Raw genomic sequence first — 13,417 nt, 5'->3', positions numbered from 1 at the left:
ATTGGAAACAGCAGTTTCTGAACTTGGGACAGATTTTGGAGTTTTCCGGCAGGCTACGATGTTTTTAAAAAGCCTGCCGGAAAACCCCAAATCTGACCGAAGTTGGGAAACCGCTGTTCCCGCTCCCAGCACCTGTCGGCTGTGAAACTGACTTGATATTTTTTTTTTAAAAGCCGGTCTGGAAGACGACAACAATGGGAAATTTCTCATCCCTGAAATATGTTTGGTGGACTGGATCCTGGCCTGCAGGCTGTATGTTGGACAACCCTGGTTTAGAACCTAGCAGCTGTTGTATATCATGACTAAAGGAGGGCTAAAATCTCAATAGAGAGATTGCTGAAATGTTCAAGAGTAGTTTGGGGCAGATTTGTCTTGAGTTTCTCTTTCACAAAGAGAAGCATCTAGCTTCCACTCAGCGCCTTCTCCAAAGGCACATTCTGTGTGGGACTGAAGGGGCAGAACTATATCCTATAATTCCATAGCACGGAAAGTTAGCACACCAACATCTTTTGGGAGGGGAAAGGAAAGATTGCTTTAGATACACAGGAAAATGACAGGGAAAAGACAAACTGATCCTTCTCGTCTAGTCCGTAGAGTCATGGTGCAAATCAGCATAGTGATCCCCAACCACCACCAGCCATGTAATCTTTTGGGAGTGACAAAAAACAAGCATCCTAAATAGCTTCTCACCAAGGACTGCCCATTAGAAGTCGTTCACTCAACTTTACTGATTTCAGTATAGAGGGGTTTAATGCTGCTCCTGTTTTTATCGAATCTCTAAATGATGTTTTCTAGCAAATCCTCCACTTAGAAACCAGAGGATTAGGTACTTGTTTAAATAAGTAACAACTGTAATAAGACAATAATACAAATAAATATTAGCTTGGTTGCGTCTATTTTGAGTTTTCATTTATTAATTCAATAGGGTCATACAATGCAAAACAAATACAATACATATAGTAATGTGGAACCTCTGCCAAATCTATTTCAAATTCACATTTGCTCATAGGCCACAGTAATGGCAATATAAATAGAGACAAGCTTAAAGCACGTGGAACAAACAGAACAAAAGAAGTGCAACAACCTGCAATTAATACAATTCAAGTTTAGAGCCAAGTATGTGGTTCTGCATTTTGTTACCATTTCTATGAATAATAGAATAAACAGCCTGGAATACTGTATTCACTACAGTAAATAGCTTTAAAGATAAAATTGCTAATGTAAAAATTGTTGAGATAGGAAGCATTTTATTAGATTAACACAAGACCCTATAACTTAAATAGCAGACTTATTAGCTATTAGTGTTCACTTAAAGACAACTGTTTGTAAATCAGAGCCTCTATTCCAGTTAATCTTCAGACCCATCAGCTATCCAAAAAGATAGACAGAAACTATATTTATACATTAGAATAAAATACAACGAATATTTTTCATTGCCAGGGCATTGGTCATTACATAAATACACAAAATAAAACAGTCTGAACCTGTATAGTTCACAAGTTAGCTACGACACCATGCAACACTGACAAGGATCCACAATACATTACAGATTCCATTTTTTACAAGGAATGTTACAAAAGCAATAATAAATATTTCTTGCTGAGCTCATCTGCTTCCGAATGGATAGAGGTAAGGATCATCTGGACGGTAACCATAGGCAGTGACTGGGCGCCCAGGAAAGTTGACTGGCTGACCAAATCCATCAATTGCCATACTGAAATCAGGAAAGTAGTTAAAAAATTAGTAAGTCAAAAGATAAGGTGTAAAAGCACATATCTGCATAGCAGATCAGATTCAGCACTAGATTTTTCATGTATTTTGCAAGTAATTGATACAAAATGTTCATTTAAAAAAATTTAGCTGGGAAAATGATTTAGATTTGACAAAGCATGCAAAATAAAAAGACTTGCATTTGCAGCCTATGTCATTTTTGTAATGTCATCACTTCAGTTATAACAAATTTCTTTGAAACAAAGTGACTGTCTCATTCCATCAAATACAGTCACTTTGGACACAGCAAGATTCCACAAAGCAATGAGATGAATAGTCATTTAATCCATTTTAATGGCGTTGAGTAAAGAAAAAATATTGACCAAGACATTGGAAGAACTTCCTGGCTCTTCTTTGACTATTGTCATTTAACTTGAACTACTGAAACATGAAGACAGGACCTAGGATTAGTATCTCATTCATCTATGACAATGCACCACTCTTCAAAAAATAAATTCAATCCAGGTATACCAATGTAGGTCCTGGGTGGGACTACTAACTATGCCAAGCTGACGGTGGCCAGATTAAATACATTCCAGAGGTCAAGTCTGCCACTCAAATTAGTGGATATGTAGACATCTAACTTTAGACAGATCACATAAACAGTTTCATGATCATTGAACCAACCTTATAGCTAAGCTCTGGAGGATTGATTATTTTAAATAATTGAAGCCTTTTCGTCTTAAAAATTCTACAGTGCTTAAAGCATCCAGTAAAAGTGTGTAGACTAGACAGTTAAAATAGTGAACACACTACAATTACAGGAAATGTGATGTGCCATGTTAATTAGCCTCATTCCAGTATATACACTACATATCAGAGTATAAAGTTTACAGTAAAAAGGTCCCCTTTTCAAGTCCTGCATTTAAAAAAAAGCTTTAATATATATAAACCTGCTCACTTGATCTGTGCATACTTTTCATGCTGTTAATCACTAATTGCATGCTACTTCCCAGTTTTACAACAGCATTCTTCTCTGGACTTGGGGTCCAATCCAGCACAGCTTGATTAAAGTCTCCGTCTTTGATGGCTTATTTAAAAAAGGCCATAAATTAACTGAATTTGGGAAACCTCCATTTATTTCAGACAAATCCATACTTAAATAAAAGGACCATTGCTGAAAATTAGAAGTGAGCATATGACGTGTAAACACTGTAAACTTTACACTGGTAAAGCAAGGCATAATGGCACAGGAGGCGGCCTTTCGGCCCATCGAGTTCATGCCAGCTCTCTGCAGAGCAATCCAATCAGCTCCATTCCTCTATCCCTATAGCCCTGTAAATTTATTTCCCTCAAGTGCCCATCCAATATCCTTTTGAAATCATTCATTGTCTCTACTTCCACCACCCTCACAGGCAGCAAGTCATTACCACTCACTGTGTAAAAAAGTTCTTCCTCACATCTCATGCCAGAACCTTAAATCTTTGTCTAATCCTTGTACCATAGCTAATGGGAATAGCATTTTTTGTCTACCGTAACCTAATCTGTCAGAATCTTGTACACCTCTATTAAATCTCCCCTCAATCTCCTTTGCTTCAAGGAGAACAACCCCAGCTTCTCCAACCGAACACTGTAGCTAAAAATCCCTTATTCTTGGAACCATTCTGATAAATTGCCTCTGCACCCTCTTAAGGACTCTCACATCCTTCCTAAAGCATGGTGACCAGAATTAGACGCAATTCTCTAGTTATTTCCTAACCAGACCTTTATACGGTGTCATATGCACAAGAAGTGCGATGATACAAAAATTGTTCCACCTCCTGGGCCATTGTACGATCATCATGGGGGAAGAGACCAAAGCGTCTACTACCTGGAGGTGAGATGTAACACAGCTTTAAATTAAAAAGCAGCCTAGAGAGGGAGAGACACCCCAGAAAGCAGCATCCAAGAAGCTTGATTCCAGCAAACTAGAAGGCACACGCCCCGCTGAAGAATCTACATCTACACTTATACAGCAGTGAATTATAAGTGATCCACCGATTTTAATTGAATTTTCAACCAAGAGAGAAACCTACAAGCACCTCAGGCCTGCAGCTAACGAGAACTTGATTTCCAAGATAATTCAACAGGTTACTGTGACCTCCTCCCACTGAAACCTACCCCCCCCACACTTAGAATCGCTTGTCCCTTTCTTCCTCACTATCTGTCTCTTTTGTGTGTGTGCGCACATGCATGTGTGCACGTGAGTGGATGCAGTTGTGACAATTTTAGATTTAGCATAATGATCAATAAATAATTGCTTTCCTGTTTTAAGAAATCCTGTTGCTGTCTGTTTATTTGACAAATAAAACACCAAGGGTTTAAACCCTAATAATAAAACATACTTGCTGCGGTCAGGTGGGAGTTGAACAGTGGGAACCACCCAAACCTCACATGGCAGTGACAATAGGTTCAGCATAACCTCCCTGCTTTTGTACCCAATACCTCTATTAATGAAGCCCAAGATCCCATATGCTTTGCTATATATGTCCTGCCACCATTCAAGATCTATACACATGAATCCCCAGGTCCCTCTGTCCCTGTACACTCTTTAGTACTCTACCATTTTGTCTATATTGCCTCTCCCTATCCCTTTTGCCAAAATGCATCATCTCACATTTCTCTATATTAAATTCTATCTACCACTTGTCTGCCCATTCTGTGAGCATATCCATGTTCTATTTATTTTTTTCATTTAGAGATACAGCACTGAAACAGGCCCTTCAGCCCACTGAGTCTGTGCCAACCAACAACCACCCATTTATACTAACCCTGCAGTAATCCCATATTCCCTACCACCTACCTACACTAGGGGCAATTTACAATGGCCAATTTACCTATCAACCTGCAAGTCTTTGGCTGTGGGAGGAAACCGGAGCACCCAGCGAAAACCCACGCGGTCACAGGGAGAACTTGCAAACTCCACACAGGCAGTACCCAGAATTGAACCCGGGTCCTTGGAGCTGTGAGGCTGTGGTGCTAATTGCGGTGCAATTAATTGGTATCACCCTCACTATCTGCCACACTTCCAAGTTTGGTAGCATCAGCAAATTTTGAAGTGTACTCTGTATCTAAAATTCAAGTCATTTATGTAGATCAATAAAAGCAGTGGTCCTCGCACTGAACCTTGGGGAACACCGTTGTCTATCATCCTCCAGTCTGAAAAACAGCCATTTACTAGGACTCGCTCTTTTCTATTCTTAAACCGATTTTTTTATCCAAGCTGACACTGACCCTCCTATTTCATGAGCCTCAATTTTGGTAACCAGCCTTTTATGTGGTACTTTGTCAAAGGCTTTCAGAAAATCCATATAGATATAATCCATTGCTTTCCCTTCATCAACCTTCTCTGCTACTTCATCAAAAAATTCAATTAAGATTAGTTAAGCACGATCTGCCTTTTACAAATCTGTGCTGGCTCTCCCTAATTAACTCAAAACCTCTCCAAGTGCCTGTTTATTTCTTTCCCTGAGCATTGTTTCTGAAACCTTACCCACAGTTAGTAGGAATGCCCTTATACCCTTTCTTGAATAAGGGTGTCACATTCGGCACTTTCCAATCCTCTGGCACCTCTCCTGTATCTATGGAAGATTATGGCAAGGCCTTCCGCTATCTCCACTCCCACTTCCTTTCGCAACCTGGGATGCAAGACATCCAGACCAGGTGACTTATCCACTCTAAGCATAGCCAGCCTTTCCAGTACATCTTGCCTATCAATTTTCACCTCATCTATTACCTTTGCCATCTCCGCTTCTACTGATATTTTGTCAGCATCCTCTTCCTCAGTAAACACAGATACCAAGTATTCATTAGGTATTCTAGCCTTCCCCTGCGCCTCTTTGTCCATAATGGAATTCAACTCAGAAGTGTGAGGTGATGCATTTGGGGAGGTCAAACAAGGCAAAGGAATACACAATGGGAGAATACTGACAGGTATCGAGGAAGTGAGGGACCTTGGAGTGAATGTCCACAGATCCCTGAAGGTAGCAGGACAGGTTAATAAGATGGTTAAGAAAGCATATTGAATCCTTTCCTTTATTAGCCAAAGTATAGAATACAAGAATAAGGAGGTTTTGTTGGAACTGTATAAATCATTGGTTAGTCCACAACTTGATAACTGTGTGCAGTTCCAGTCACCTCACTACAGAAAAGATGTCATTGCACTAGAGAGGGTACAGAGTAGATTTATGAGGATGTTGCCAGGACTGGAAAAATGCAGCCACAAGGAAAGATTGGATAGGTTGGGGGGTTGCTCTCCTTGGAACAGAGGAGTCTGAGGTGAGAATTGATTGCAATGTACAAAATTGTGAGGGGCCTGAATGGAGTGGATGGGAAGGACCTATTTACCTTAGCAGAGAGGTCAGTGACTAGGGGGCATAAATTTAAAGTGATTGGTAGAAAGATTACAGGGGAGATGAGGAAATATTTTTCACCCAGAGGGTAGTAGGGAACTCAATGCCTGAAAGGGTAGTAGAGGCAGAAACCCTCAACTCATTTAAAAGGTGTCTGGATATACACCTCAAGTGCCATAACCTGCAGGGCTATGGGCCAAATGCTGGAAGGTGGGATTAGGCCGGGTGGCTCGTTTTTTGGCCGGCGCAGACACGATGGGCCAAGTGGCTTCTTTCTATGCTGTAAACTTTCTATGATGCTATGATTCTAATAGGCCCCACCCCACCTCTTACAACCTGCTTACTATTTAAATGCTGGTAGAAGATTTTTGGGTTCCCTTTTAAGCTAAATGCCATTTTATTCTCACATTCTCTCTTTACCAGTCTTATTTTCCTCTTCACTTCCCCTCTCAACTTACTGTATTTGGCCTTCATCATATTCTCTCTCTCACTTGTCATCCAAAGAATCCTGGTTTTGGTTCCCTTACCTTTTGCCCTTGTTGGAATGTACCTAACCTGTACCTGAAACAGCTCCTCTTTAAACCCATTGCTCCTTTACAGCTTTTCCTGTCAATCTTTGGTTCCATTTTACCCTGGCAAATTCCCTCTCATCTCATTGAAGTTAGCCCTCTTTCACATTTGGAAGTTCTATTTTAGACTGCTCCTTGTTCTTTTCTACTGCTAATCTAAACCTGATGATACAATGATTACTTTTAACCAAGTGTTTCTCCATAGATACTTGGTCCACTTGGCCCGAGAACAAAGGAACATAGGAGTATGAGGCAGCCATTCAGCCCATCAAGCCTGCTCCACCATTCAATATGATCATGGCTGATCATCCACTTCAATGCCTTTTTCCCACACTATCCCCATATCCTTTCATGTCACTGATATATAGAAATCTGTCAATCACTACTTTAAACATACTCAATGACTGAGCTTCCACAGCCCTCGGAGGTAGAGAATTCCGAAGATTTACAACCCTTTGAGTAAAGAAATTTCTCCTCATCTCTGTCCTAAGTGGCTTCCCCCTTATTTTGAAATTGTGTCACCTGGTTCTAGACTCCCCAACCAGGGGAAACATCTTACCTGCATCTACACTGTACCCCTTTAAGTATTTTGTAGGTTTCAATGAGATCACCTCTCATTCTTCGAAACTTGAGAATACAGGCCCAGTTTCCCCAATCTCTCTTCATAGGACAGTCCCACCATCCCGGGAATAGGTCTGGTGAACCTCCGTTGCACTCCCTCTACGGCAATAATATCTTTCCTAAGGTAAGGGGGCCAAAACTGCACACAGTACTCCAGGTGCGGTCTAACCAAGGTTCTATACAACTGAAGCAAGACTTCACTACTCTTGTATTCAAATCCTTTAGCGATAAAGGTTAACATATTAGCCTTCTTAATTGCTTGCTGCACCTGCATGTTAGCTTTCAGTGATTTATCGACAAGGACACCCAGGTCCCTTTGTACATCTACACTTTCTAATCTCTTACCATTTAAGAAATACTCTGCACATCTATTCCTCCTACCAAAATGGATAACCTCACATTTTTCCACATTATATTCGATCTGCCATGTTCTTGCCCATTCACTAAGTCTGTCCAAATCCCCTTGAAGCCGCTTTGCATCTTCCTCACAACACACATTCCCACCTAGTTTTGTGTCATTCGTGAACTTGGAAATATTACATTTGGTCCCCACATCCAAATCATTGATATATATTGTGAACAGCAGGGGCCCAAGTACTGATCCTTCTGGTACCCGATTAGTCAAGCCTGCCAACGTGAGAACGACCCGTTTATTCCTGCTCTCTGTTTTTTGCCTGTTAACTAATCCTTAATCCATGCCAGTATATTACCTCCTATCCCATGTGCTTTAATTTTGCTGACAAACCTCCTGTGGGGGACTTTATCAAAAGCCTTCTGAACATACTGGTCAAGGAAGTTCTCCTGAACCCATTTCAGAAATTCCGCCCCCTCCTTTCCCTTTACGCTAACATTATCCCAATCAATATTTGGGTAATCTAAGTTCCCAAACATCACCACTCTATAGTCTTGCAAATCTGTGATTTCTTTTCTGATATGCTTCTCTATTTCTCTCTGACTATTTGGAGTCATATTACCCCCAGTAGTGAGATCATCCCCTTTTTGCTTCTCAACTCTAAATGGATGTTGGCTTTACCCCCTCAAGGACATCCTCTCTTTGCAACACTACAATCAATTTCTTCCCTAATCAGTACTGCCACCCCACCTCCCTTTTCTCCTTCCCCTTCTTTTCTGAACACTTTGTATCACTGAATATTAAGCACCCAGTCCTCACCATTTTTAAATCACGTTTCTTTTATTGCTGCTGCATCGTATTCCCATACAGCTATTTGTGCTTGTAGCTCACCAATCTTATTCACCACACTTTGTGGGTTTACATACATGCAGTGTAAACCTGTCTTTGTATTCCTTGTGATCCTTCTTAGTCTGCTCCTATCTAATATGGTTATACTTCCTCCTCTAGTACTATCCAACACATACACACTTCTTTATGCACATTATTTCTCTTTTCTACTTCTATATGCTGGTGCCCATCCCCCTGCCAATTTAGTTTAAACTCTCCCCAACCACACCAGTGAACCTCCCCTTGAAAACGCTGATCCCAGTCCTGTTGAGGTGCAACCCGTCCCTTTTGAATAGGTGCCCCCTGCCCCAGAACTGGTCCCAACAACCCAAGAATCTGAAGTGCTCCATCCTGCACTGTGCCTCAAGCCATGCATTGATCCTCCCTATCTGCCTATTTCTACTCTCGCTAGCAGATGGCACTGGGAGTAATCTAGAGATTACAACCTTTCAGGTCCTACTTTTTAAACTTCCTCCCTAGCTCTTGAAAATCTGACGGTAGGACCCCAATACCTGCTCTCTCTATGTCGTTGGTACTGACGTACATAGCAACTCCTGGCTCACTCATTTCCCCCTGCAGAATATTATGCACCCTCTTTGTGATGTCCTTTACCCTGGCACCAGAGAGGCAACACTCTATGCGAGACCCATGATGACAGGTATAGAAATGCCTGTTGTCCCCTGAACTATGGAATCTTCTATAATAACTGCATTGCTACTCTTTTCTGTTCCCTCCTGTGCAGTCCCTTGCCCATTGTTGCCATGGTCTGGAGTGCATTCCTTCAAGGTGTCATCACTCCCAGCAGTCTGCAAAGCTGAGTACCAGTTTGAGAGTGGCACACACCCCTAAGAGTCCTGCACTTCCTACTGTTCTGGATGGCCACCCATCTACTATTCTGAACTCTCGCTGTCTGTGGGGTGACCACCTCCTGGAACGTACACTCCAGGGAACTCTCCTACTCCCTGCTGCTCTGCAGTGACTGCAGTTGCCCTCAAGCTCGGAAATCCTGAGCTCGAGCTCAAGCAGCTGGAGACACTTCCTACACATGTGGTCCCCCAAGACACATGAAATGTCCTGAAGTTCCCACATGGTGCAGGAATTGCAAGCAACAGAACAACCCAAGGTTTCAACTCGAGAAGGCAGCATGCCAATAGCTGAAGGTTGACGCCCAAAGACAAATCCGGACGATAAAGGACATGTGATGGGAAGATAAAGCCCGAGAGATCCAACAGTACGCTGATCATCATTACATGCAAAGCTTTTTTTAAAGTCACCAGGGCAATCTATGTACTAAGATCAAGTGAATAAAACCCTCTTCATTCACAGGATGGCTTTTCTCTTCTTAAAGATGAAAACGTCATCCGTAAATGCTGGAAAGAACATTTTGAACAAATTCTCAACCATGATTCCACAGTGGCAGCTGATACTCTCCAGGCTATCCCTCAGTGCCCTGTGGTAGAATCCATGGGTGAACCAACATCGATGGGAGAGCTGCAACAAGCAATGAAAACAGATGAAAAAACAATAAAGCCTGCGGCCCTGACGGTATTCCAGCTGAGGTCTTCAAAGCCAACAGACTTTTGCTCGCACCCAGAAGCCATGCATGCATCCTACCAATTTGGGAGGAAAATGAACTCCCCAACTTCAGAAATGTGACAATTGTACCCATCTTCAAGAAGGGAGATAAATCATGTTGTGGAAACTATCGCGGTATTTCCCCCTTGTCCATAGCAAGGAAAATTGTGACACGCATTCTCCTGAATTACCTACTTTTTGTGGCTGAGGAAATCTTCCCAGAGACACAGTGTGGCTCTAGGCCTTCCAGAGGAACCTCTGACATGGTCTTTGTTGCCAGACAAATCCAAGAAAATGTTGAGAACCTCATCAGGAACTCTTCATTGCATTTATCGACCTGACCAAAGCATTTGACTCGGTAAATTGTAAGGCTCTGTGGATTGTGCTCCAATGATTTGGATGTCCAAGAAACTTCAGCACAATCCTGAAATTGCTTCATGATGACATGACTGCAACTATCTTGAGTGGGAGATCTGAAACAGACGTCTTCAAAATCCAGACTGATGTCAAACAAGGCTGTGTGATAGCCTCAATACTATTCACAATCTACCTGGGGTTGGCTATTCACCTCATCAAAGATCAACTGCCCTCTGACATCAGCATTAAGTACCATCTAAATGGAAAGCTCTTTAACCTCAGTCACCTCTGTGCGATGGTAATGCTGTTGAATGTCAAGGGGAGATGGTTAGATTCTCTCTTGTTGGAGATGGTCATTGCCTGGCACTTGTGTGGTGCGAATGTTAGTTGCCACTTATCAGCCCAAGCCTGGATATTGTCCAGGTCTTGCTGCATTTCTACACAGACTGCTTCAGTATCTGAGGAATCGCAAATGGTGCTGAACATTGTGCAATCATCAGCAAACATCCTCACTTCTGACATTATGATTGAAGGAAGGTCACTGATGAAGCAGCTGAAGATGGTTGGGCCTAGGACACTACCCTGAGGAACTCCTGCAGTGATGTCCTGGAGCTCAGATGATTGACCTCCAACAACCACAACCACCTGCTTTTGAGAGAATGCTTTACTTCTTTAAAATTATAGTACCTGGAGGACTGGGAAAGGTTACACCCTGTTTGAACAAAATCCACTAATCTGAAAACAGCTATTCCAGTCATCTAGGCTAAGAGACTTTTTACAGCATGAAGGTGCTGAAGTCGGCTTTGTGTACAAGCACAAAAAAGGGTAACCAGTAGGAGCATCTTGGACATCACTGGCTTAGAGTACTCAGGACAGATCTATTTATTGTTTTCCTTTCTAGTGGTTTGAAAGAACTGATGGCGGCACCATAGCGCAGTGATTAGCACCACAGCCTCACAGCTCCAGCGACCCGGGTTCAGTTCTGGGTACTGCCTGTGCAGAGTTTGCAAGTTCTCCCTGTGACCGCGTGGGTTTCCGCTGGCTGCTCCAGTTTCCTCCCACAGCCAAAGACTTGCAGGTTGATAGGTAAATTGGCCATTGTAAATTGCCCCTAGTATAGGCAAGTGGTAGGAGAATTTAGGGAAGGTGGGGATGTGGTAGGGAATATGGGATTAATGTAGGATTAGCATAAATGGGTGGTTGATGGTCGGCACTGACTCGGTGGTTTCAGTGCTGTATGACTCTGTGGCTTGCTGTGCTACTTCAGACGGCAGCTGAGAATCAAATATGCAGAACTGAAACCACAGTATCAGACAGACTGTGTATGTAAATCCTGTTTTGTTTGTCGACGTATTTTATTGTCTGATGCAAAGTCAAAATACCTCAAGGTTAGACATATTATCCATATTCAAGCTGGTTGATGGTTTGGATGTACTGAACTAGAAATCAAGACCGATGTCTTGTTCCGTGTATGAGGGAGGTTCACTTGCAAAATATTCGACATATGTGTGAGCTTTTCCCACTAAGTAGTGGTTTAGACAGTACTGACTTGATAACGGAAGGGATTCTGGTCCTTTGGCAACAGCCTGATGGAGTCCTTGTCTGCTGTGTGCCAAAGCTTCTCACAAGGTGGCAAGAAACCACTGAGACTTCAAAGCAAGATCAGTAGTGTCAGAGAGCTGAGAATTCAAAGTAAATATGTGTCAAAGCTATAGACAACAATACAATGGCCCCAGATCTGTGCCAGTATTCTCAAGGCTGTGGTGAAGTAATATCTTTAAATCGGCTGAACAAAATAATGACTGGAGAAGGCTTCAATCTATCCCTTTCTTAATCTGAGTTTGTTTGGCATAAAAGTAGAGATGAGGTATAAAAAAGGCATGACACCTAAGCCAAGCTATGCACCCAGAGTCAATAAATTCAAAAGAAGAGGGAACATTTAGGTAACACTGGTAAAGGAGGAATGAATGACCCATCAGGTCAGCTCCCAACACAGTGGATCTGTTCAATCCAAGGTCATGAGTTCCATTTTCCAAGTTAATGTTGTATTACTGTCAGCCATTCCTTGTATAACCAGAGTCAACTTCATAAAGTTCATCTTGAATTGCCACAAAGTAATGTACATTTATCTCTCTCTCCATAATTGGTGGTCCCTGCAGGTTGAACTTACGATAAGGAACAGATATAAGTATTCTTCTATCTTACAGATGGCTACAACTGAGTGGCTTGCGAGGCCATTTCAGAAGACAGTTAAAAGTCAACCATGTTACTGTGGGTCTAGAGTCACACGTAGGCCAGACCTGGTAGGAATGGCAGATTTTCTTCGCTGAAGGACACCAATGAACCAAATGCATTTTTAACGACAATCAGTGGTTTCATGATCATCCTTACTGAGACTCGCTTTTTAGTCCAGATTTATTAATTAATTGAATTTAAATTCCCCCAGCTGCCTTGGTGGGATTTGAACCCTTATCTCCAAAGCATTAGACCAGGCATCTAGATTACTGGTCCAGTAACATTACCATTATTCTACCATCCCGCCAAATGGATAAAATCATGGACAAGCAACATCTAAATGGGAATATGCTGTACTCGACTGTGACTCTAAAAATTGAACTTGACATACTTTCAAAGAAATCACTGAATTAATGTGGAAAAATAGCCATCATTTCGAGCTACTGGCCCGGCAGGTGTCTTGGACACACTGCTTGAATGAGCTTGAGCAAAGTTAACAATTTAATGGATTCCTTTACAAATTCAATTTAACTGCTTGGAGACCTAGAATTGGACATGATGCTACTTTTTACAATGAAAAATGAAGGATGTCCCTTTCCTGATGTTGCTGGACTCAATGAGAGTTGGTGACAGAAGGTTGTCTATCAACCAGCTAAGTTTTCATGTGTGAGCAGCTGTGCGACACTTCAAAATCAAGGTGTTTTGTTTGGGACCTCTCA

The 13,417-nt window shown here is 42.0% G+C and overlaps 1 protein-coding gene across 2 annotated transcripts in view; it reads right to left on the bottom strand.

Annotated features, from left to right (window-relative positions):
* Window positions 1-883: 883 nt before the first annotated feature.
* kifap3a (kinesin-associated protein 3a) overlaps window positions 884-13,417 on the bottom strand; it is a 332,201-nt gene continuing 319,667 nt past the window's right edge. For both annotated transcript variants that reach the window (XM_068037379.1, XM_068037378.1), the window contains exon 20: window positions 884-1,714. In XM_068037379.1, coding sequence (XP_067893480.1) covers window positions 1,606-1,714 — 109 coding nt within the window. In that variant the 3' untranslated portion in view covers window positions 884-1,605. The remainder of the gene's footprint in view (window positions 1,715-13,417) is intronic.

Source organism: Heterodontus francisci, chromosome 8, assembly GCF_036365525.1.
Source record: "Heterodontus francisci isolate sHetFra1 chromosome 8, sHetFra1.hap1, whole genome shotgun sequence".
NCBI lineage: Eukaryota > Metazoa > Chordata > Chondrichthyes > Heterodontiformes > Heterodontidae > Heterodontus > Heterodontus francisci.
The sequence above is the reverse complement of the archived record's forward strand: the minus strand, read 5'-3'. Positions and strand labels throughout refer to the sequence as shown.